This window comes from Nyctibius grandis, chromosome 4 (genome assembly GCF_013368605.1).
Source record: "Nyctibius grandis isolate bNycGra1 chromosome 4, bNycGra1.pri, whole genome shotgun sequence".
In the NCBI taxonomy this organism is placed as follows: domain Eukaryota; kingdom Metazoa; phylum Chordata; class Aves; order Nyctibiiformes; family Nyctibiidae; genus Nyctibius; species Nyctibius grandis.
Window position 1 is genome coordinate 91,409,766 of NC_090661.1, and position 23,389 is coordinate 91,433,154.

Here is a 23,389-nt window from a genome sequence, read left to right on the forward strand (position 1 = left end):
AAGGATAACGGGTGCCGCAAATCCTTCACAACAAGCTTGACAACCTCTGAATCCAGTTATTTTGGTTCTGCTCCAATCCTGCCTCATTAGCCCAGGTTTCCCCCACTGTCAGATGAATAAATTTCTTCTTTTGGCTCCCTAACTGGTTTTGCATATAGAAGCACTGGCAGAATAGGCTTTCCTGACAGATTTTGGAAGCAATGTTTCTTCCAACGTTGACTGATGATTTTAGAAATAAATTATTTTTCTAACTGGTTATTTCTAGAATTACATTATGGAAGGAAGGGGGTTCCTTTAGCAGAATCAAATCCTCTTAGCAAATCTCTGAAACCATACATCTGCAATCATACTGCAGATACAGCCAGGAGATGTGAGAGGCCTTTCCAGCATCGCAAAATAAGTCAATTAGACAGTAAGGAGCAGATTTCCCAATCGCCTGCATTAACCACTAAACTTCTCTTCTCCGGAAGGAAGGAATTTTATGGGTTAAGTTAAACATTAAGCAAACTATTACTTTCTAATCTACAAAATAGGCATTGGCAAATTATCAGCAGTGATTGTTCCTTTAGGATATGAACAAAAATTACTGGACAGGAAAAAGGCCCTCGAGCCAACAGGCCTGGCATTTAGTTTTTCTAAAGGCAACATCTCTGCACTTCAAAACATCTCTTCAGTCCCAACTCTTCTACAGAGAAAAAAAAATAGTCTTGAATTTGTGGTCATAAACAGTAAACTTTAACTAGCCCTGACACTACCGTTGTGTTTGGCCCCAGCAAGGCAGTGTCCGGTGCCACTGCTGAAGCAGCAGCGTGTCGGCAGGGCTCTGATCTTGGTCGCATTCTGATGGATTTCAGATAAATCTGGTTATTCTTAATCCATCCTGTGCCCGTGATAGCATGCCACTTTTAAACCCTGCAGCACGGTCATAACAAATCCAGGCAAAAGCTATTTCTGTACACTTGGCCGCCAGTGCCAACTGTCAGTACATTAAACTATCGTTGCTCCTCTCAGCCCCATGTCCTTTCACAGTCAGACCTACAAAGTATGAGCAAACCCAAATGTGATATTCAAGGCAAGGAATAAAAGCTCTCACTGTCGGTAAAAGCAGTAACGTATGCTGTTCCAACTGCCATTCTTCTACATCTTTTTTTTTTTGTGTGGTTGCTGAACCTATTTCATTTAATGTGCTTTCTGTTTTCCCCCAGGTTTATTGTTTGATATTTATCTACATATAATTTCTTTTTTCATTTTTTGGATGGGTAGCAAAAAGATTCAAATCTTCTCTCAGGAAGGCTGATTTATTTGCTGGTATCGCCAATGCTGCAGCCAGTAGCAAATTTCAATATCTTCCATTTGATATTCCAGCCCAAATCATTTATGTGTTGCAAACAAAAGGGAAAGTCCCATGTGAAACTAAAGAGGAGGACGAGTAATACATCTGTTATTTCCTTTTTTTCCATTTCTAGAGACTCCTCCATCCCTGCATTGGCTTAGTTTATTGAAGATAACAATCTCCAAGTGAGACCTTCCCAAAGATCATGATGATATGCATTGATGAAAGGCAGCATACACTGTCGGGCTATCTAAAGCCCCACCTGACAACGGCCGGGTCCCAGAGACTGAGCTCCCGCTCTCTGGGTCAGAGGGGGCACAACTGGGAATCAGCCATACCTCACTCCTGTTTCTGGGGCACAAGGCTGCCTCACCTCTCAGCCACAGATTTATAACAATCCTACACTATGAGCAGGATACTGTAAAGCACTTCAGCAATTTAGAAGCCAAAAAAACATTTTCACAACAAATTTAGGTGCTAAGGTCAAATATTTCTAATAAATACAGCCCTAAAACAGGCACGTTTGAAAAAATAATCACAGGTGCTCTACTACACTTCGATGCTCAAAGAGCCATAGTACCTAATTCCCACTGAAGTCAGCGAGAACTGGATGACTAATACAGAGTAGCCAAGCAAGGCTCTTGGCAAACTCAGCCCTAACAGGTTACGGCATCCTTAGCTACTTAAATCTCAGTGAAAGTGATTAAGTTATTCTTTCAAAATATTAACTTTTTCTTCCCTTCAGAACAGTGGGTCTTAACTGCCTTACCCTGCCACCATCTTTATTCAGAGCTTTTCCTGCTCTGTGTTTTACAATTTACTTCCCAGATGATAAATCACATAAAAATAAAACTTTCATCTTTTTCTGATTTTGCATTTCTTAGGGAAATTAATTTCCATTCTGCATCTCTCAAGTAGAATGAATTTCCCTAATAAAATGCATGCATTGAGCAGTCACAAGACTACTGACAAGTGCAGACTGTAACATCGATTGTCATAAAATGGTGCTGACCACATTCCTAAATGATGTGAAAATTATCTGTAGTGTAAGTCCTGTAAGAAAGAGCAACAACAAAAAAAGAATGACAGCTTTCTTCATAGCACATCTGCTCAGAGACTCAACTATCAAATGTGTTGGGAGACACAATTCTAAAGGGATGAAATATAAGAGAAAATATTTGCATAATATCAAACAAATCAGAATAAAATTAGATATTTTACAGATGAAAAATTTTCCTCCTCTACCAATAGATAATTGAATTGTTCTTACATGGCAGATCAGAGTACATTTGGGAAACAGAAATACTTGTATGTAAACAGTCATGCTTATGGACAGAAAAAAGCGTATTAGGGAACTATGCTTTAGCACTGGTAGACTCATAAACTAAAGCATGGTTCCTTAACATAGTCACTGCATTACCCTGGCAACTTCTTTCCAGTTTCCTTATCAGAAATTTGTAATACGTGAAGAATAAAGGGAGAATTCAGCTTCCATTTTACAGTGGCTGCCTGGCATCTGAGTATCTGAGTGTTACACCACTATTTATGCGACAGAGATAAGATCAGTAAAGCTCATGGCTACAGACCACAACAAAGCATTTCTGTTCTTCAATAAAGGCACCTTCAGCATTAAGTCAATTTTCTGCATCAACCCTCATAATATGTTGTATACCTAATAAGTTCCCTAGTTGTCCTGGATTTGCATATTTTTTGAAAATTGCTTTATGATTCTTACAGGAAAAATATTCTCAGATACTGAACACTGCTTTAAATTCAGTTGTTAATATTATTAGTGGTGGTTTAAACAGAAATCTTGTTTGAGCCTGCATGCATTTCTGCAGGGGGAGTATTGGAGAGTTGAATCCTTGGCTCTTGGTCTGCTTTTTAGACTGGATCCAGACACAGAAAGAAAAAGCAAACTCTCACATGAGTGGTCTGTCTGTGATATTTTGAACCTAACTGCAAAAAAAGCCCTAAAAGCAGTGGAATTAGACTAAAAGCAATGTCTAATTGATTAATTCTGCTCTTTGGGTATTTCTGTTGTTTCTAGTAAAAAAGAATCATTAAAAAAATGGTTCCTGAGATTTTTGTTTGTTGACTATGAGCCCTGGCCTGACCTCAGCCTTGAATTTAAATCCCCAGTAGAAGTCTGAAATTAATCCACCTCTGGCTTAGTTATCAATAATTATAATTATTAACAGAAGTAGCCAGTAAATGAATGGCTTTCCGTGACATGCTGTTTTAACTTAGAGTAATGGATAAATAAAAATGCACTTCCTTCTTACCTTACAGTATCTTTTCCCATAGCAATGCAGATCTGGTCCTTACATGGGCATGGTAAAAGACACAAGCCCAGCCATTTGCGTATTACATATGCATTTGCTCAAAGACTAAAATTCCACATATCACAAACCTAAACAGTTGAAAACTGCTCCTCCTGTACCAGAGTTGATGGTTTGAAGCTTGCTTTCTCTGCAGCTAATGAGTAGAGCAGAGCAAGAGCAGCAGAAGCGGCTGCCCTGGGAACACTGGCACTGGAGCTCCAAACCCTGCCTTGCACATCAGTGCTCCCAACACATGCTGGCTCCCTTGCAAAGACCATGCTTTCACCATGTGAAACAGTCCGAGAGATCTCCCAGACTATCCCACGGAGGGATATCCCACGTCCTCCTACGGTCTCACCCATGCAGCATGAAGGAAACTTGCTGTTGGGAGCTATCTGACCTGGAGCTCGCTCCGCCGGCAGGAGCAGACTCAGAGGAGACTGTCAGCCAGTTCAAACGCTGTGATTGCTGGAGACATCTCTCCAGCTATCTGCCTGTAAGCTGCTGTACCCAGAAGAGGTTTAATGGGGCTGAAAGGAATACCTTCTCCCTATTGTCACAGGACTCGAAAGCCTGGACCATCACCAAAACAGGAAACAGAAAACCTAACCTGCAAATCCAACCAAACAAATTGGCTGGGTTACAACCGTGTGGGAAAGCCCAGCTTTTATTATAGCTGGATTGCATGCTGCTCAGCACTGTGGGCAATTGGAGCACAGCAGCACTAGGAAATGACCCTGTAGGGAGCAGCCTGCAAGCCAAACACGGCATAACCCAGAGAGGACGGTACACAGAAGCAGGGAGGAGGCAGGGGTAGGGCAGATGAAGAGTTACAAGGAAGAAGCCAGGAACACATTTGTAAAAGTGCCTAAGGGACTACAGGACAATGTTGGTTTCTTTTAGGACAATAGGAACAGAAGTGAAGGGCACAGCTTCATGGCTGAATTACTGCAGTAATACATAAGTTACTGCACATGCATCATTGCGAGTCATGGCTCAGCATTCAAGGGAACGGATACCTCTCTGCACATCCCAGCTGCAAGGTAAACCAGACTTTTTTGTGTCTCCTCCCTTGAAGTTTAAGCTTCCATGTTTTTCTGGCTGGGAGCACATGCTCAGTCACTGCTCTGTGGACATGGAACAAATCAATGCACTCTCTGGGCTTAACAACCCAAATGCCCAAGGGATTAAGGCTACGCTCCCGTAAATTAGTTAATTAAACTACGTCAGGCTTTGTCTTATGAGGCTGAGCTGCTGCAGAAAAACAGAGCAGGTGATCATGAAACTAAAGACCGTCTCATTATGCCCCGAGAGAAGACATGAAGGCGGCACAAGCAACTCTGTTCTGACATCACTTGGTGGCTGAGCCCCTCGCTTGGCAATATTTGTTCTCCTTTAACCCAGCCAGTTGAATGCCATGTCTATGCTGGTATATCAATATACAAACCACCTCTGCACTGAGGGCTAAAAGAAGCAGTTGAAGAAATAGATAAAATAATTAGGGTAGTCTAGATGCTGCCCCCAGGCTACACCCCTACCACCCCAGTGAGATGAATGATGGACCACAAGGTCCACAGAAGCCTGAATTCATAGGGCTTGAGTACCACTGGCTCACTGTTTCTGGAGGGGCTTGGCAGAGTAGCAAAATGAGGGAATAAATCGGGGATTTCTCTGGCTGATCGTGCTCCTTCCTGCAGTTACTCCTCAGGCTGAGAATCACCCTGGAGGTGTCCTTCCCCTGGACCCTACACAATGGTCCAGTGAGCCCCAGACCTCCTCCCTGCCCCGTCACTTCACAGAAGAAAAACACTAAGATGTTTCCATTGGCTTTTACATCATCTTTTTGTAGAGACTAATCTTCCGTTTCAACAATACATCTTTTGTGAAGCACTCCCAGCAGAAACCTTAGACACCTTCCCTAAGATCTGTTTGCTTACAGAAGATGAGGTAGGATTTGTTTAAACCCAGCTAGATTAATGTCTTGCAGACATTAGTGAAGTGCGATTTAATCAGGTTATTGCTCTACATTTTCCTGGGAAATAAATCACACTTATTACTAGGTTGGAATAAGATACAAGGCTTGGGCTGAGAAAATTTAGTCTTTTTTGTTTTTCTGGGGGGGGCAAATGGATAACTTGAAAATGGCTGCAAGGCTGTCAAACAGGGAGCTCAGTAAAAGGCGCTCAACAACTTGTAGGAGGGAAAAGAGAAAGCAAGCCATAATGGCTAGTGCCAGCCCGGGGGTGCGCCTTGGTCCCCATTCCATGCCTTGTGGAAGTCCAATCCTGACCCTATTTTACTCAGGCCTAATGCTGTAGGGTCCGTATCAGTACAGAAAGCAGACAGGAGTGTTAAACAGTGTTTAAAGCAGACTCCCGAGGTCCATTTGAGATCCTCCAGGTGAACTCTCCCATAACCCTGGGGACCTCGCTTCTCTTCTGGGTGTCCGTTTCTGCCTGGCACATGGGGATGTCTCCTTGTATTAGAGGGGTGTTGTGGGATCAAGCAACCTTTGCAAACCTTCTTACAGACCCTAAATGGAAACTGTGATGGTCAGCAGGTCTCAGAGTGTAGGCATATCCTGCTGCAATGATTTCTAAGTTTGCAATGTGTGTTTAACAATGAATATGCAACTGTATTTATTTACCTCAGACATTGTTCTAAAACAAGGTTGGCTAGAAAAAAAAAAAGCAGCTCTTTTTCCAGACCTTTGATTTAAAAACTACTCTTTTTCTCATTCAAAAATAAAAGACTTTGCTCTCATCTATGCTAGCAGTGTTTTCTTTAGTGCAAATGCTAATACATCCCCTTGTATAAAACCATGTATGTGCAAGTGACAAAGTTTAGGAAATCAAACTGTGAAGGTCCTCTCCTCTACACCAGCACAGGAACAGACAGCTGAAGCCAACACAAATCTTTCCACTAACTACAGGTTTGTGTGCACTGAAGTGCCCCTAAACCCAAAAGCTTTACCTCCATTTCCCCTTACCCAATGGGCTGTGCAAACACTGGAGAAAGCAAATGACAGTAACACAGCCTGCAATCAAGCTTCAAATCGTGCAACAAAGCAGCACAAAACACAATGGGACAAAGTCAAAATCTTATTGCGGAGCACAATAAAATATATCCTGTTCGGTATGAAGGAGAAAAGGAAATATCAGGCAAGGCAGCACAGTTGCTTGTAAATACCCTCCTGCCAACGTTTTCCCTGGATAAATTAGTCCTCTGAACCCTGACTGCATCAGCATGAATCAGCCTGTCTGCTCCAAGGTAAAGGCTACGATTCTGTTTTGCGTTCAGTAGAAATGCTTTTCCCAGCCTTGGCTTCCTGCTTCAAAAGAATAGACTCTCCAGAGACAATTTTGGATCTGGACCACAATCTTGCTCCCTTCAGATAACCAAGTATCTCTGGGCAGGAGTACATTTAAAGAAGTATCTATCTGGTAATTATGAGCCAAGTGCTTACTGGCAGGATTTCCCCCTGCTGCTGAGCCAGTGCTTTTGGGAACTAAATGACTCTTTGGTGATAATTATCAGGTAAAACCCACAAGCCAGGGTAGGTTCCCTCATTACAACCATCAGCAAGAAACAATGCAAAGGTGGGCGGAGGATGGCTGAAAATTGTGTCTGAGGGTTGCTTGACTCCCCTGTCCTCCATACATCCAATGTGGTTGTACATAATTGCTGGGCATTTTCTAGGTAGTGCTTGAAAGCTACAAAATCTGTTCCCACACCTACAGCAGTAATGAAACCAAATGACCTTTTCCTTCTAGCTAATTAAAAAGAACTGAGCAGCACTTACTCTTTTGGAGGGTTAAGGTCTTCTGGGCGAGCCTCAAAGAACCTGAAGACTTCATCACACTGTGAAATGTGAGGAGGAAGCCGAACCAGTGCCTGCAAAAGAAAACAGAGAGGGACACTTAGAAATGTCAAGTTCAAAACATGGCCTCAAACACCTAAACTACTGAGCAAAAGGAGGCAAAATAGTCCTGGGAGGGGTAAGGGAATACAAAAGGAAAGCATCATGCCTGGCTACTTACCTGAGAAGAAAGGAAACAGCATGTCTTGACTGCAAATGTCAAGTAGGAATCAATGAATTTAGACAAGCGATGGTGCCTAGAGTCGGCCAATGTAATTTTTTTGCCATGTGTACAAGAGCAGAATTTGGTCTGCATGTGCAAAACCATAACACTGAGTAGATAAGTGCTCTGTGGCTGGGACAGTCTCTGTGACATGTGTTTGCACAGCACCTCAAACAATGTGGTTAGGGCTTATGGGCTCTATGTCAATGCACACAAACTCAAGCAGTGAAAATCTACAGACTCAACACCCACTAATACAACAGATTAACATGCTCCATAAAGCTTTCTGTTAAGCACTGTCAACAGAAAAAGCAGAGTTTGATACAAAAAAAAAAATCAAAATCACACAACAATTTGCTCCTAAATTAACAGGAATGGAAGTTTGATTAACTGTCTGCAAAAAAAAAAAAAAGGCAGAGAGGCTACTTCTGCATGAGGCTATTTCTGCATGAAGAAGTCTTCACTGCAGCGCATCCTGACTAACAACATCCATGCACTCTACAAGGCACAGGTACGCAGAGCTTGTTGCATTCAGCAATAGTTAAGTACAATTTGGGAAGCAACCACGTTACATTGAAGTGTACTGGAAAGCAAGACTTCAAAGCAAGGAGACAAGCACGCAACGCAGAAACGTGCTATGAATTTGATGTTCAGACTCTAGAGCCTGATGGTGCCAGAAGAGGCCAAAGAGCCATCCCCAGCCCACACAGATGGGACAGCAGCTCCGAGTGACATGACTCTGAGATTGCCTCCTGTGCTAAGTTATGTGGAAAATAGTCTACAGGTTAAATACAGACCAAGCTTCTTAGAGGTGCTGTAAACCTGTTTGACAAAATGAGATTGTCTGGCTCTTCTGCTAGTTGAAAGTAGGACAAACAATCTTAAAAGAGGGATGAAAAACTGTACCAGAGCTAAATGACGGTGCATTAGGGTGAACTGGTTATATTAACTCATGAGACATCTGATTGATCTTGGTCAGACACACCAGAAGGCCCAGTCAAACCATGAAGGCGGGAAAGGGCAGTTGGTTACCCTCACGGTTGCTTTTAACCAGGTTTTAGAAGTGAACAGATTTGTTTCCAAGACCACTCCTGCTTGGGGACATGAAAGAAAACAGCCAGAAAATTAAAAAATCCTACTCTGAAACTGCAGGTCTCCAAGCATTAGGTGGCAAGGTCCTGTTTTTGAGGTGGCCTGAAATTCAAAGCCGAGTGCTTCCAGACCTACAGCTCTCCTTCCCTGGTTGAGGGATGCTATAAAAACACAGGAAGAATCCATTTGATATCAGCAGGCTTGTGAAGAATGAGGCATGGGCCTTTGGTCATGTGCAACTGCACTACAGAGCAGACAAACCCCACCTCATAATAAGGAAGAAGCATCAGATGCTGAAGCCGGACAACAGCCTGGTGGGTCCAAGTGCCGGGGCATGCGTACAAAGCACTGCAGGTTGCTGCACTAGTGCAGGATGAAACATAACAGGTGGAAAACTCAAGTGCTTTAGAATGGAGGATGCCCTGGTCCTCACCACTATCCACTCAGTCTCGCTCTCCTGCCTAAAAGCATAACAAAGATGTGAGCTCCTCTGCCCTTATTCCTAGTGCGTACAAACGTCCACATCCAGCTGGCAAATCAGGACTAACACTGGGAAGTCAGGAACTGCCCAGGAATAGTAACAATTATGGCATGTTGAAAAAGAAAAAGAAAAAGAAATGCCTCGCCAGCACAGGCTAACAAGGACACAGACAACATTAAAGCATGTTTTGTTCAGCTGCCTCTCAAGCAGGAGACAGACTTACGCAGAGGAGAAATGCTGTCTCACCAACAGTGGATGGGGCTGAGACTTAGTGATGGCTCAATTACTAACGCCCTTCTCGGTTCGGGCAGGTTACTTAACCTCTTTCCATCAAATTCAGCAGGGATATATCTTCAGTTACCCACTTAAAACGCTGAGCAATAACACTTACCTAATCTGCAGAAAGGTTATGAGGCTCAGATATTTAATATCTACAGTGTGTTTTGAAATCTCAAAGGGCTTGATCTTGTGCAGTCAATGGGGCAAGAGCAAGCACTGCAAATGATACGTATCATTACTACAGAAACACAAATACCCAAGTTATACCTATCGCAGGGGGTCCTGGACATCAGACGCCTTCTCAAAGAGTCACCACATCCCTACAGGTTGCAGGCGTTCATGCTTTGCAAAAACCAGGCTACAGATGTCAATACTGAGCTGCAGCACAGAGTGGGTTTCCAGTGATGGAGGAGCACAAATCCTACCAAAGTGCCATGGAGATTTGTGTTTTAGGAAATCTGACCCCTCTGAATTAGTGGTCCCCTGCCTGGAAATCTCCAGGAGCACTGTGGTCCTGCTGGGCTGAAGAGGGATAACTGAAAAGCACCTCCATGACTCCAGGCTTTTGCAGGCAGTGGATAAAAATCAGCCAAAGCCATTTCCACACCCAGCCATGCACCTTCCCACCCCATGGACACGGCAGCCCTGGGGCAGGGCTGGCTCTCTTGCTTCTGAATCACCTCCCAAAGTGATGCAATTTTCAGTCCTGTGCACAGAGGTGGAATGAAATCCACCTGGTAGTAACTTGTCATTGCATGTTTTTTGGGGAGCTCAGGTTTAAGTCTGCAGTCAGCCAATTTTCACTTGTTTTTATTAAGGAACAAAACCTTAAGAAGGGGTAAGAAATGCTAAAAAGGGTAAGAAAGTGCAAACAAGGCTGTAAAACCAGGCAGAGTTGGCCTATTGATTTTGGACAGTGGCAGGGAGCAGCAACACTTTTCTGAGAAACAAACATCTCTTCAGCAAACACACAACGTCCACCTGGGAGCAAGCCAAGTCCAACACGATTCCAGTGAGCAAACAAAAAGTGCATTGAGAAGATGAGGGACACCACTGTCACTCTGCAAGGGGAAAACGCAAGTTTCTGGCATTTCCAGCAAGATGGTTCCAGGGCAGAGCCACAACAGTCTGAAGGAAAGACTGAAAGGTCAAGGAAAGAAGGGTAAAGAAAGAGGAAAACAGATGGTGAAAAGATGTTAAGGACAGGGAAGTGACATTCTTCCTGGGATGTGGAAACCAGAGGTAAATGCACACAGCTACAAATAGTAAGCATCCAGAAACAGCAAGGAATTTGCACAGGAAAGGTGAGAGATAAAAAGTCAATGAGCAAAATCCAGCCTTGCACAATCACAGAGTATTATCAGTAATAGCATGTTTCCTTGCTCGGCATGCAAAGGCAGACGTGCGCTGCTCAGACCTCACATGCTCCTTAGGAGATACACTTTTATGTGGTATTTTAGCCTGTAACGATGTCTGCCTCTCTATATTACAGGTTTCAGACAGTCTCGCAGAGCAGATGATTCGCAAGGCTATTAGAAAAGCTGTAACGTCAGGCAGGGCATGAGCAAGCAGCCCTGGGCGCTGGGGATGGCCGGCTACTCACACAGCACCAGCTCATCTGTAGGCAGGCTGCTGCACGTCACACACGGCATTCGAAGCAGAGCAGAGCACCAGGCGCAGGCAGGGGTTCATCACTTAGGGTTACGTGAACTGCCAACAGCTCCGTTACAGCTAGAAAGCTTCACAAAATACACACACACGGTTATAAAACCATGCAGGTACTTGTAAGAATGCACTGCATGCTGTGCATTGCATTCGTGCAGATACATTTATAAAAAACAGATGCATGGACATGTACACGTAGAGGTGTACAGCGTGTGTGTAGGCATGTGTGTATACACGCACAGAATGATATTCATCCCACTGAACTTTATGTGTTTAAAATGGGAGACTGGTCACACTTGTCTATCAACTTGTATAATCGCTAGAGAAAGACCAGCACCTTCACGGCCTGCTCTGTCTGCCCCACCATGGACGCCTAGCTCTGGGTGGGGTGAATCATTGACTGCCTCTCCCCGCAGCCCATTGGGGTAGTTCAGATACATAGCTTCTAGATTCTTAATGTTCAGTGGGGTCAATCCCAGCTCTGCACACAAATACACAGAGACAGTTGACAGTACCACATGGTTATGACTCCCTGAATTTTCATATGAAGTGTCCTTTAATTATCGTTAATCATTAGTGCCAGATGTTCGGGAATGGCCATGAGTCCAGCAAGAGGGGAAGGTGCAATTAAAATAGTTCATTTCTCAGAACAGGGAAATAAATTGTTTCACTTACATGTAAACACTTTCTGTTTCTGTTTTGTTGCGAGCCTCAAGTAACTCCACGCTCGAACCCAAAGCACTGAAGTATGGAGGCTGGATGGCAAACTGACAGTCAGACAGAGAGGTGGATGAAGAGTGCATGGTAGTGACTCAGACTGGAGAAGGGGCATAGATGTAGGAACAAACAAAATGCTATGTGGAGAAGGAAAAGAGGGTGCAGAGTTTTGGAAGTAACTGGGACACAGTGCTGGGCCTCTGGCATGGAAGGACCATAAGGCAACGTAAAGCAAGGCTTTACTCCAGGTGCTAAGAGGAGTGTTGCAAATAATTAACTCTCATTACTGCAGCTGGTCTAAACACATTAGGATTCTGAAAAGCAGATTTTAAAATGACAGATAATGTTTGAAAGTTTTCCATTTAAATTCTTTCATTCTTGACCAGGACTAACTATTAGTCCATCTTCAATCAGCACTAGCTTAGTTGTACAATGGAGAGAGACAGAAACATCTGTGTATCTGTCTTGACAGGTTCAAGGATTAAACCTTGAAGAGAGGCAGGACTGAGAGACCAAGAGGGAGGTAATTATGCTTTTGAAGTATGGTCTCTCAAATTGTGACTATTAATAAAAGAATGACCAGTATTTCCTGGCACTGACTTGGCTTGCTCATACAATTTTTATTTAGGTGGCGTGCATTTGGGTACTCAAGTCTCACTACAGAAAAGCCCATAAGCTTCTATTTAAATCCACCTCCAGTCGGGACAGCATGAAGGTGTATGACAAATTCAGGTACGTGTTTATGACAATGAGACTTCACATCTTAAGAGCTCCCCTGCATAAAGATGTTTCCCTCAATTAGGACCAAGACGCACAAAGATGCAAGTCTGCAAATGCTGGCCCGAGTCTTTCCAGAGGGCTGTGTAGGGACAGAGCGGTGGTTTTGTGAACCACCGACCTAAGAGGTCCTTCTTGAACACAGGATGGTATATACTGGACAAGCACACACCAGAGGTGGGTTTGGGAGATCAAAAGCTTAATAAATAAAATGCCCCTGGCAAGGCAGGGCTATGAAGTTGCTCTTTCTTTCACATTGGCAAAAACTTCTTAAACAAATTAAGAAAACCAGGCCCAATGAGCCCAGAAGACCTTAAATCACACTAAACTAATTCCAAGTCTACAGTTCAGAGGGAAATCATCCAGAGACACCAATTCCAGTGGGCAGCACACATTTACTGGCAAAATGCCATTTGTTTGGTAACTCACTGAGGTTACCAGTAAGGACATCCAGACCCTGCACTTTCATGTTTACAGATGCGGAAAAGCCCTGGAAATCTTTCCCTATATGTCCCACTCCTCTGTTTTTCATTGCAACTTCAAAGCTTCTTGTGGCCTTAGCAAAAACACTGGCCTAATTCCCTCTGTGATGGCATTTCTCTAAGCTGGTACAACACAATGAAGAATTGCCCAGGTGTGAGAGGTCGGGAGGCCTGTGCTGTAGGGTGCTCATGCCCCTGACACAGAACATTTTGCAGACCTCCCCTTACTGCCAAGCCTTCCCACAAACTCTCAGCCAGCTTCTGCCCGACTGTCACTGCTCCTGTGCCCAGCGCAGGAACCACAAACACATCCAAACAGCAGAAGTCAGACCTGCTTCTCAGCCATGCAAATCACCCCGCTCTGTCAGAGACAGTCTGCAAAAACAAAACAACAAATGGTCAAACATTTGCACTGCTCATTTGCAGAGCCCATCTGTGCTTCATCTTTCCAGGGCAGGTGAAATGGATGGAGAAACCTCATCTGGCAAAAAAATTACCACAAACTTTGCATCTGAACCTGCCTCCCTCCTCTGCTTCCTCACAGATTCCAGTGGACAAAGGTCTATTGTCTCATTTATTCATTTAATTATCCCATGTCAGATTTTCTCCATCAACTTCACCCACATCATTCCAGCATAATTCTCTAAATTTTTCAAAATTAAGCATGTTGTCTGCCTACCTATTTTAGGACTAGAATAGGACATAAGCTTTGCATTCTTTTTTTACAGAAGCAGGACTGAACTTGTCAAAATTATGCTCTTGCTCTACAGTTCTATACAATTCTCTAAAGAGGCAAAACATCCACTGGACAGAGGAAGAAATGCAGAGAACAACTAACACTTTCAAAGAGGTGGGCATGATCCCACTCTCAAGTCATGCATATGCACCAGTAGCTGCAACAGAGTAGGAAACAGTAGTGAGTAATATTATTTTATTAGCAAAAAAAAAATACCCAACCATTTTCCCTTCTTACACCAAGGGAGGATTCACTGCATTTCACTTCAGCTTTCTAGAAGTTAGCGTCAGAGCCAAGTGAGTCACTCAGGTTCCCTCTGTAGTTACTGCTGAATGGTGAGAGACCCTCTGTCTGGTTTAGGCTGGTGAAGTGAGGCCACTCTGGTTCAGATTCACCACCTGATTTTCTGTTCCCTATTCACAGCTTTCTGTCATTCCTGGTTAACTTCATATTGGGAAGATTACAGTAAAGTTAGGAAGGTCATGTTCCCAGAAACCCTGTAAGTGGTGACCTTCAGTGAAGGCAGCAAGAAAGCATTTCTGAATTTCAAGCCGTTGCTAAGCCCCAGAGATTAAATCCTGTCCCTGCTGAAGGTCAGTAACAGAACGACCACTGACTTCACTGTACCAAGAAGCTCTCCTTCTACAAGCTGTTTCCCTAAATTCTTTGTACCTTTGAAGTTCAGTCCCTGATTTTCATCATTATTTTCAGTCTTGTGGACTTTCATATCCTGGGCCAGGTTTGGAAGAGCAATAACATATGACAATCATTCTTTGAATAAATGCAAATTGGATGAACCATAAACATTCAAAAGAAAAACTTATTCTCCTAAAATGTGCAAACTTAGAAAGGTTGAGTGAGGTCTGAGTTGCAACTCTCAGGTCCCTCTCTTTATTTACACAGGTTGCCAACTGCGTGCTGAGAGATTGAAGAGTGACTGGGTACATCCTGTGCCAGACAATGGTGTGACCAACTACCATCTTCATTTTACTCTCTGTAATTAGAAGGAGGCTGTAATGGAAGCAGAAGAAATCAGCCCATACTGGATGATAGGCAGGACATCATAGCTATATCTATACTGCTTTTGAAGAGTGGCCACAACTTTGCCTACCCTCCAGACCGGACACATTAATGTTGGGGCATGGGTTTGGAGTTAAATGCAGGGGACAGAAAAAAAAGTTTGGCATTGCTTTACTTCCCAGCACTGGCTGAAGCTCCTACCTACCTGCAGCCCAGACTGTTCAGGCACAACCACCGTCATACATGCTCCAACAAGATACGCCCCAGGGGGTCAGATGAGTTAGCCAGGGCCTTCTTTCCTTAAAGACCTGACATCCCCTTGCAGAAAGACACTGTGGAGGATGTAGTGCTCTTGAAGCACTCACGCAGACACGAGATGCAATGCCTGCTCAAGCTTTTCAGTGACTATGAGCCTCGCTCTTCAATGCCATCCAGATTTAAACATCTACTGTGAAGTACTGAGGCAAATTAAATACAAATTACAGTAAAATGCAAATGAAATAAAAAGAGACTGCATCAGGCACAAGAAACTTGTGAGCCAGAGATCACTAGAAGCTGGGATAATATTCTGGAGAAGTAACTATATGTTTACCCAGGGTTCATACTCTTTGCTGGGCACCACTGTGGCTACTGCTGGAGATGCGAAACATTGGGCTGGAGGAAACTGGGGTCTAACCTAGTACAGCTGGGTCTATGCTCATAAAAGCAGTGTCTATTAACAAATAGATTAAGGATACAGCTTGGCTTTGAGGAAGCATCCAGCCATGTCTCCAAGCTGGGCAGCAGCATCAAATCTTCCCCGTATCATCTGAACCAGAACAAACTGAGCCAGACTTCTCCAGGAGAGAAAAAAGGAAGCGAGGAGGAGGGCGGCAATCACAGTGCCGCAGTGTCAGTGAAAGTGCCAGTGCCCGACGCCACAACATATCCCTTGGCCATGACCAGCGGGGCGCCGGCAAGCCTGGCCAGGTCGGGTCGGGTCTGTCTGGGGCACAGACAAAGGGGTCCCAGAGAAGCAGCTGCCCCCCGGGGTAAGTCCCTGCTTTCTCCACCATGCATCTGCTGGGTGAACCCTGACATCAGCCCTCACCGCTCGTGTCGCCGGCAGTTCCTGTCTGAAGGAGGGCGGCTGGGGACGCAGTGAGGCCCTACATATTTTAAAGAAAGCCGTTCGGCCGCCGGCAGGAAGACAGCGCGTTAATTGTCGCACAAGAAAGCCTGATCTCATGAGATAAGACTTTAATCGCAGCTTCCTCGCCTGGGGGTGCAGATGGCATGGGTTTCACTGCCCGCCCCCCAGTACGCCTCAGGCACTTCGGCGATCTGCTCCCAATTTTGGATGAGCAAATGTCTGACTGGAGAAGTTCTTGGGAATGTATTTTTTCCCCTCCACCTGCTCCTCTGGCTTTCTAAAAACAGAAAGAAAACCCCACGGGAAATAAGGGAGGAAGTCTGGGGTTTAAATTATACGCTGACTGACGTGCTCAATACCTCTACAAAAACAGGGTATCCGCCTTGCTTAGAAACCACTTTTAATCTACTGTCAGAGGATTAATTATCATCAAATCATAAACACTAAACTAGAAAGGAAAGATTAGGTGACTTAACTTCTTCTCAACACAGCCGTGCTTTTCTGCCCTGCAATAAATTTCCAGGCTTTCACTCATCAGAAGAATCGTACCTGGAAGCCACCGGTCCACCCCCAGTGTTGCCTCAACCGGCACTGTCCCTCGTGCAGCACTGGGGGACAGAGGGCCAAGGAACAGAAGAAAACACCATCTTAGTGGTGCCTCTCTGCCTTCTCAACTCCTGCATTCATCGAGGCTGAAGTAGAAATAAAATCCACATTTAGGGCGGACAAGGCTTATGGCCTTTACTGAGTAAATGAGGCACCAACCCGGTGCAAAAAGTTTGCAGGGGAAAATGCTGTGAGGACCCTGGGAGCAAACACTGGCCTCTGTTTTCACTGGCCCTGTTAGTCCTGGTGGTGTTTGGGAAGGACCATCCTTCTTTATGATGGGCTCAACACAGATGAAGTTCTTCTTAGTATCTGGCAGTGAAAGCCCAGCGTTGGCAGTGGCTGTAAGACCCCACGCAGCAGGGCTGCCAGATGCCCCCCGGAGCCCTTACCCTGCAGTACTCGTCGATGGGCTTCAGCCTCTTCACAGCTACGTCTCGGACATGGCTCCTCCGGAACAGGATCTTGCCTGAGGAGGGAACAGATGAAAGGGGAGAGGGTTAGGGGCATCGCCTGCCATGCAGGATAGTGCAACAGCACGGAGCAGAAAGGTCAGCAGATGGGGTTTCATCCCTGGCTCCAACCACAGCTTTGGCAGTGCCGGTGGCTGAGCTCTGCAACCCCATTATGCCTCCAACAGAGGAGTCCCAGTACTGGAGAGGTTCTCACAGCAGCAGCGTTGTGTGACTGCAGCCCCCCATTGCTACAAGACAGCCAGGGCGGCACACTCGGAGGAGCTGTGAGCAGCAGATCGCTCCTGCCCTCAGAGCAAACTTTACTGACACACACTGCAGGGCAGGCGACGGAGGACGCAGGGCAATAGCTGTTACAGGAGCGTGCATGGCACCTCTCGCAGCTGGGTGCTGCTCGTCTTAACTTTGCACAGGGGATGCAGCGCATGGCCAACAACTACCACAGGCACAGCAGCTCTGTGAAACCTTGTCGATTGCTGCCGAAGTCCTGCTTGTGCGAGCCCCCAAAAGGGGACCACAGTGACTCATGGGGCAGAGCGATTTTTTCTGATTTCATCCTGTAAATAACGCAAAAGGTTTGGTTCCCTTGTAGTGATGGCCTTATCCCGGAATGGACCAACACTATGTTATGACTCCCTTCTACTTTGGGGCCGCTTTGACACATTCGTGCTGGCAGTGCAGGGAGCATTGCTGGGGTGGGACGCGGGCCCCATCTACACCCCACGCCTGCCCACTCAGCTGCTTCCCACTGCAGATGCTCCTGCCCTTGCAGGCAGACAAACCACACAGCCAGCTCATGAGCAAATACAAGGCTGTTGGTGACACAGCCCTTATAAATCTACAGAGGGAAACCAAATAATAGACGAAAAATAAACAAACTCTCTTTTTTTGAAAGTAAAAAAAATAATAACCTCTGTGTCCTTACTGGATGACATTTCTGCAAGCCAGTTAAGATTAAATAAACTGCTGGGTTTTGTGTGAAACTGATTGTAACAAAGTTTATCAAAATAATCTAGGAGCTGAGTTTCCCCACACACAAGGATGTGATAGAGCTGGTATTTTTTTGGCTTGAAGGGATTATATCTTCATACCCTTTTTTGGTGTTTTTCTTCCCATTTCCTTTTGTTCTGTATTCTAATGTAACGAGACAAGAAGAAATTATATGTTCTCCTTGTGGTGGAAGAAAACAATATCTGCCAGCATTATTTAATCCATGAAATGTCTATGTAAAAAAAACCTGACATATATGCCACCCCTTGCTCCAAACTTCTGCCAACAGGCAAATGAAATACTCATCCATAGATCACAGGATAAGAAAATAGACTAGGAAATGAAATCAGTTCCAAAATCTGAATATGTGGCTTTGATTTCGTCATGATTCCACAAGCTAAGAGGTTAATGAAACGGCAGCCTTTAACAGTTCAGTAGCAGAGGCTCTAAACCCTCCCAGACTCTGCCCGTTTTGGTTGCCTTTTCCTCCATAGCTGCTAATCTGGAAGGTGTTAAAGCCTTTTGTTTCAGACAGGAGAAAGTGGTTTATCTCCATCCCCAATTCTGGCAGCAAAACAGTTTGTCCTGCGAGGTAAAGCCACTTCCTAGTGCCATGAATTTATCTCTCTAGTTTCCCTGTGGTTATCTCATTACAAAGCTGGTGCTGAGCCATCCCTGTAGGATGTGATGCTACACGGTCACAGAGCACAGGGGAAATCTTCAATAGTGTCTGAGACATTCATCTGAGCTTGAGCGATTTAGCCAAAAGCTGCTGGAGAAGGCAAGTGGCACTCCCATCTCCCTGCACCGATCCACTTTGGACACACCAAAACATTGCTGCTTTCCTGCTTCTCTGTCCAGTAAAAGGGGAGAACTACCTGCACTTCCAAAACATTTCTTATTATTTCCGATAGCCTCCAGGATTGCACTGTACTTGTACTGCATAACTGCAGTAAGTCACTTTTTTGGGGGGAAGGGGTGTGTGGGTAGCTGTAGAGAAAAGACTAGTTCCTTTCTCAGTGCTCCAGAAATGTTGGTGTGGGAGATCTTGTTATTTATTTGCAACTTTTGTAAATATACTGCAAAGAGAAAGCAACATTTTGGAAACATTCTCACTTTCTGGCTCTCCTGTTTTCAGTTCATACCACGAGTCGAAAGTCAAACCAGTGACCATATAAAAACATAAAGGAACCAAAGACTTAAACACACTAAAGATCTCCTGTAAATGCAATTCAGCTTTCCTAAGAAGACAGTTTACAGGGAGGCCCAGCCTTCAAAGTAACATAATAAATGAAAGACTCAAACATAAGAAACAAGATAAATATAATAAAGAACGTTATATTAAACAGAGAGTAGAAAAGAGACCCTAGGATATGATGAGTCTTAATTCAGTCCTTAAATGGAGATGGAAAATATCAGGATGACTGTGGTGTTAGGATGAAGCAAAGCCCAGAAGGTGCTTCCATTTTTATCCCTTCAGAAAAAGTAAGCTTTTCCCTCTGCTATTGGAAGCTGGAGAAGGCTCGATGAGGGCTGTGGGGAAGATCTGTAGCTGCCTAGTCCAGTAAGGCATTCAAAACTGATATCTGGAGACAGTCGAGTAGTTTAGAGCACCATGGAGTAGCAGTCAACAACGAAAAAAGCAAGAAGAAAAACAAGGACACTCTGCAAGCACATCCAGTTCTGGTGGGCAGCAAGGAGGGACCCCCTCCCAAATCCTGGGGGGTCCTCAGGCAGAGAAGCCTCATTGCCAGGGGTACTGAAGCACCTCTAAGGAGGGACAACTTCCTAAATGCCCAGCTTCTCCCTTTCTCTGTGAAAACAGACTGCCAACAGAAGCTCGTTTGAATCTGTCCTGATCGACCAGAAGGAACCACTGCAGATCCAGTACGAGTTACTAGTGCTTCCTTCAGTTCCCCCATTTCTACTGGCCTTCCTCCAAAACCAAGGAAGGTCCCATGGGACTGGCAAAGGAAGGCTACCCGAGAGACCCATGCTGTACACTTCTTTACACTCTCCAAGTGGGTGCACTGGGCACCGACCCCTTTAATGGAAAGCTTTGCCTAACGAGGCAGTTAGGATCATCCCGTTATCGCCATAAAGAAATAAGGAGCAGGCAGAGAGCCGAGCAGTGGCAGCACATAAGAGCCAGCGAGGAGCCCTCAGAACAGCAGTGGAAAGGAGCCTTTCACACAGCACTCACATGAAGCAGGGAAGTCCTGGGGTGGCTGGTAAATGCAGAACAGCCTGGACAATTTCCTTGTGAGGGTGGAGCAGTGGTTTATGTGCCGCTTGGCTTTTCCTCTGGGTAGCTTCCACATCTCTAAGGAAGGGATCTACTTCTATGCGAGTAAATACAGTGCTGCTTCCTCTCTCCTGAATTTTACTGCAGCTCTTTTAAGCCTCCTCAGGCACTACACCTCCATTTTACAGAAGGATGAGCGGCTTTTAACCATGATGCAGACCAGCTAGGAAGCGAAGGGGAAGTCGGTCTCGGTCTCGGATGGGAAGCTATAGGTTACGCAGGATGGCACGGCCTTGTGCAAGTATTTCATTCACCAATATGCCAGGCTTGAACTGGGCCAAGGGAGGTCTGGCACATGTTAGTAAGGACTCTGAGGACTGCAGCACTGAGAAAGAGAGATGTGGGGAAGACACAAGGCTCCAGCCCTGCTGCTAATGCAGGATAACAATATTTATTTTTACCCTTTTTTCTTTAAAGAAAATATTATTCCTAGGAAATTAATGTGGGTAAGAGGCAAAGTATCAGGTTTAGCATTGTAGGGAACATCTTAAGTCACCCCTTCATCTCTCTGTCTATATATATAGATGTAGCCTTTAATTCCGTGACCACACACCCCTTCTCCCACAAGACCCCAGTTTCCTCCTGTATACACAGCGGGTGCACAAAGTGGGAAGAATAAAGCTATGCAGGAGGCTGTCTATCTGGCAGCTGCTGATTCTGCAAGCTTAAAGGTATCCTCTGAATATCACTTGACTCCTGTGTAACCTCATACTTAGAGCAGTAAAGGCTTAAAAGCGTCCCAACGCTCTGGTCCTCCCATTAGCCTACACGTCTGGGCTGAACACACCAGAAAGGTCCACAGCCTAATGTTTTGTAATGGTCAAGGTTGTGGTTCATGCAGAGAAGCAGTCCAGCTCCTGGTGAGCTTGGTGACACTGTGGAGCATGGTCTGAAGGCAGGACAGCATCAGGCATCACTAGGCAGGGAGGCACTAGATGTCCCCAAGGGGATGTCTAGCAGGAGAGTCCAGTTTTTCCTCTTCAAGGGAGGGGGACATAAGCTATACAGCCCCTACGTTCACAGCAGATGAATCTACTGCCCCAGACTGGTGATTTGTAAGTCAAGTACCGTCACCACACTTCAGAGGGCAGTACATGAAGCAAACTGTATGATAAATATTCAACAGTGGACAGCCTGAATACTAATAGGTACATTAAAAATACTGTAATGTCTCATCTGATTTATGTTTAAAAGAGACAAGTGGTGCCTCCAACTACAGAAGCTCCAGCTGCGGAGGCTCCATCAGTCAGCTCCCTCCTAAGGACGGGGAAGAGCTCCTGTTTCTGCCTCTTCATGTTGCTCTTGTTACTGTGCTGTTGGGTTCTCTCCTCTTTTTGCCTGAGGACCTGGGAGGTACCAGGTCTGTATATACACTGCCAAACAACACGTGCAACCTAAAATCAACCTCTGAGAGACAGAGTCCACTAATGAGATGAGGTCAGACTCTTTTTGCAGTTACACTGGGGTTGCATCGGTGAAAAAGAGAAAAGAATTTAGCCCTCATGCAGTTACAGGTTCTCCTTTTGGGCTAAGCAGCTGCCTCCAGTGTAACTAAACCCAGTTTGCTGCTCAAATATTTTTATGAAGGCTTCTACCCCTTACACATAGCTGTTGTTATTATTTTTATACACTGAGGAAGCACAGATGTGAAATCAGATATGACACAAATTCCCCTCAAGCCATTTAAGCTGTGACATCCACCCCAGGGTCCTGCACGAAACTTTCAGGCACCTGTCACACAATGTAACTCCCAAACAGAGCATTTAAAGACACACTGACACCTTGCAGTGTAAAATAGCTAACTCAGCAGCACAGCACTATGGGACAGAAAAACAATTTTATGTTTCTCATGGAAGTACGCGTGATTGTCAACCAGATGGCAATCTGACAGCGGCCAAAAAAGAGGTGTGTTCCTTATAAAATGATGTCTTACTTTTACATGGGGATCCCAGTTTCCATGGATTGTTTCATCCATGATTTCCTTGAGTAAGAAAGCCAAAGCCAGGGTCCTAACATTGATGGCATTTGCTCCTGACAAAGAAAGGGGAGGGAAATGATTCATACTGTTTCCATCGGTGGGAGGGGGAAGGACTTTTTCTAATAAGTAGAAACTCGTGACAGAGTCAGAACTGTTGGCTGAACTTGGCTGCCAAAGAGCCTCAGTTGATAAAGGCCTTTGCTAATCAGCAGGAATTACTATGGAAGGTGACAAGAGGTGATGGAGACAGATGAGGCAGCCAGGAAAGCCAACACAAGCAGTAACAATATATGGGGGATGGTGGGGAGGGTGTCCTGCACTTGGATCCTGTTTTTAACGTGCATAAGCTGCAATGTTAAAGAAAATCACTGAGAAGCCATAAAGCATAGGAAATAACACAGCTAGACTATAAAAGAATATCACCAGGAAGAGAAAACTTCCTCCGTTAGAAGTGATAAGCAGAATATGCCCTTATGTTTACAAGGGGAAACCAAAGATAGGCAAGAGGTGAAGCTGGATTCCCCATCAGCAAAGAGCTCCTACCTCTGAACCTGGCTGCTTTCCACTGTCTGTATGGGTGGTTGCTATCCTCCAGGGACAACAGCATCACCTCTAGAACAGCTTTTCTAGTACAGACTTTGGGAACTCAAGCACCAAGCACAGCTGGAAGAAGGAGAAAAGCCATTAGCACCGACCCTGAAATTCAAGACTGACAGATGGGGGCCGCGGGGTGCAAATCTCAAGCTAACAGCTTACTGTTTGTACAGTGTTTTGCATAAGCCAAGAGGTACTTCATGTTGCTCTGTGTCCTGCTGCTATCACCCAAACAACCCACTGCTCCTGTAATCTCCTCTTCAGCTGCCCCAGCTGCAAATCTCCCACCTCTCCAAAGCAAGGCAGGAATCACGGTGCAGGCG

The 23,389-nt window shown here is 45.0% G+C and overlaps 1 protein-coding gene across 4 annotated transcripts in view; it reads right to left on the reverse strand.

Annotated features, from left to right (window-relative positions):
* The window catches only part of SH3PXD2A (SH3 and PX domains 2A), a 273,110-nt gene that overhangs the window by 146,006 nt on the left and 103,715 nt on the right, over positions 1–23,389 (reverse strand). For 3 of the 4 annotated variants that reach the window (XM_068400244.1, XM_068400245.1, XM_068400243.1), the window contains exons 4-5: positions 17,119–17,195; positions 7,460–7,551 (exon numbers count right to left, since the gene is read on the reverse strand). In XM_068400244.1, the coding sequence (XP_068256345.1) occupies positions 7,460–7,551; positions 17,119–17,195 (169 nt within the window). Of the gene's footprint in view, positions 1–7,459; positions 7,552–11,931; positions 12,258–17,118; positions 17,196–23,389 lie in introns of those variants that run through there. The other variant, XM_068400246.1, reaches the window with a different exon arrangement.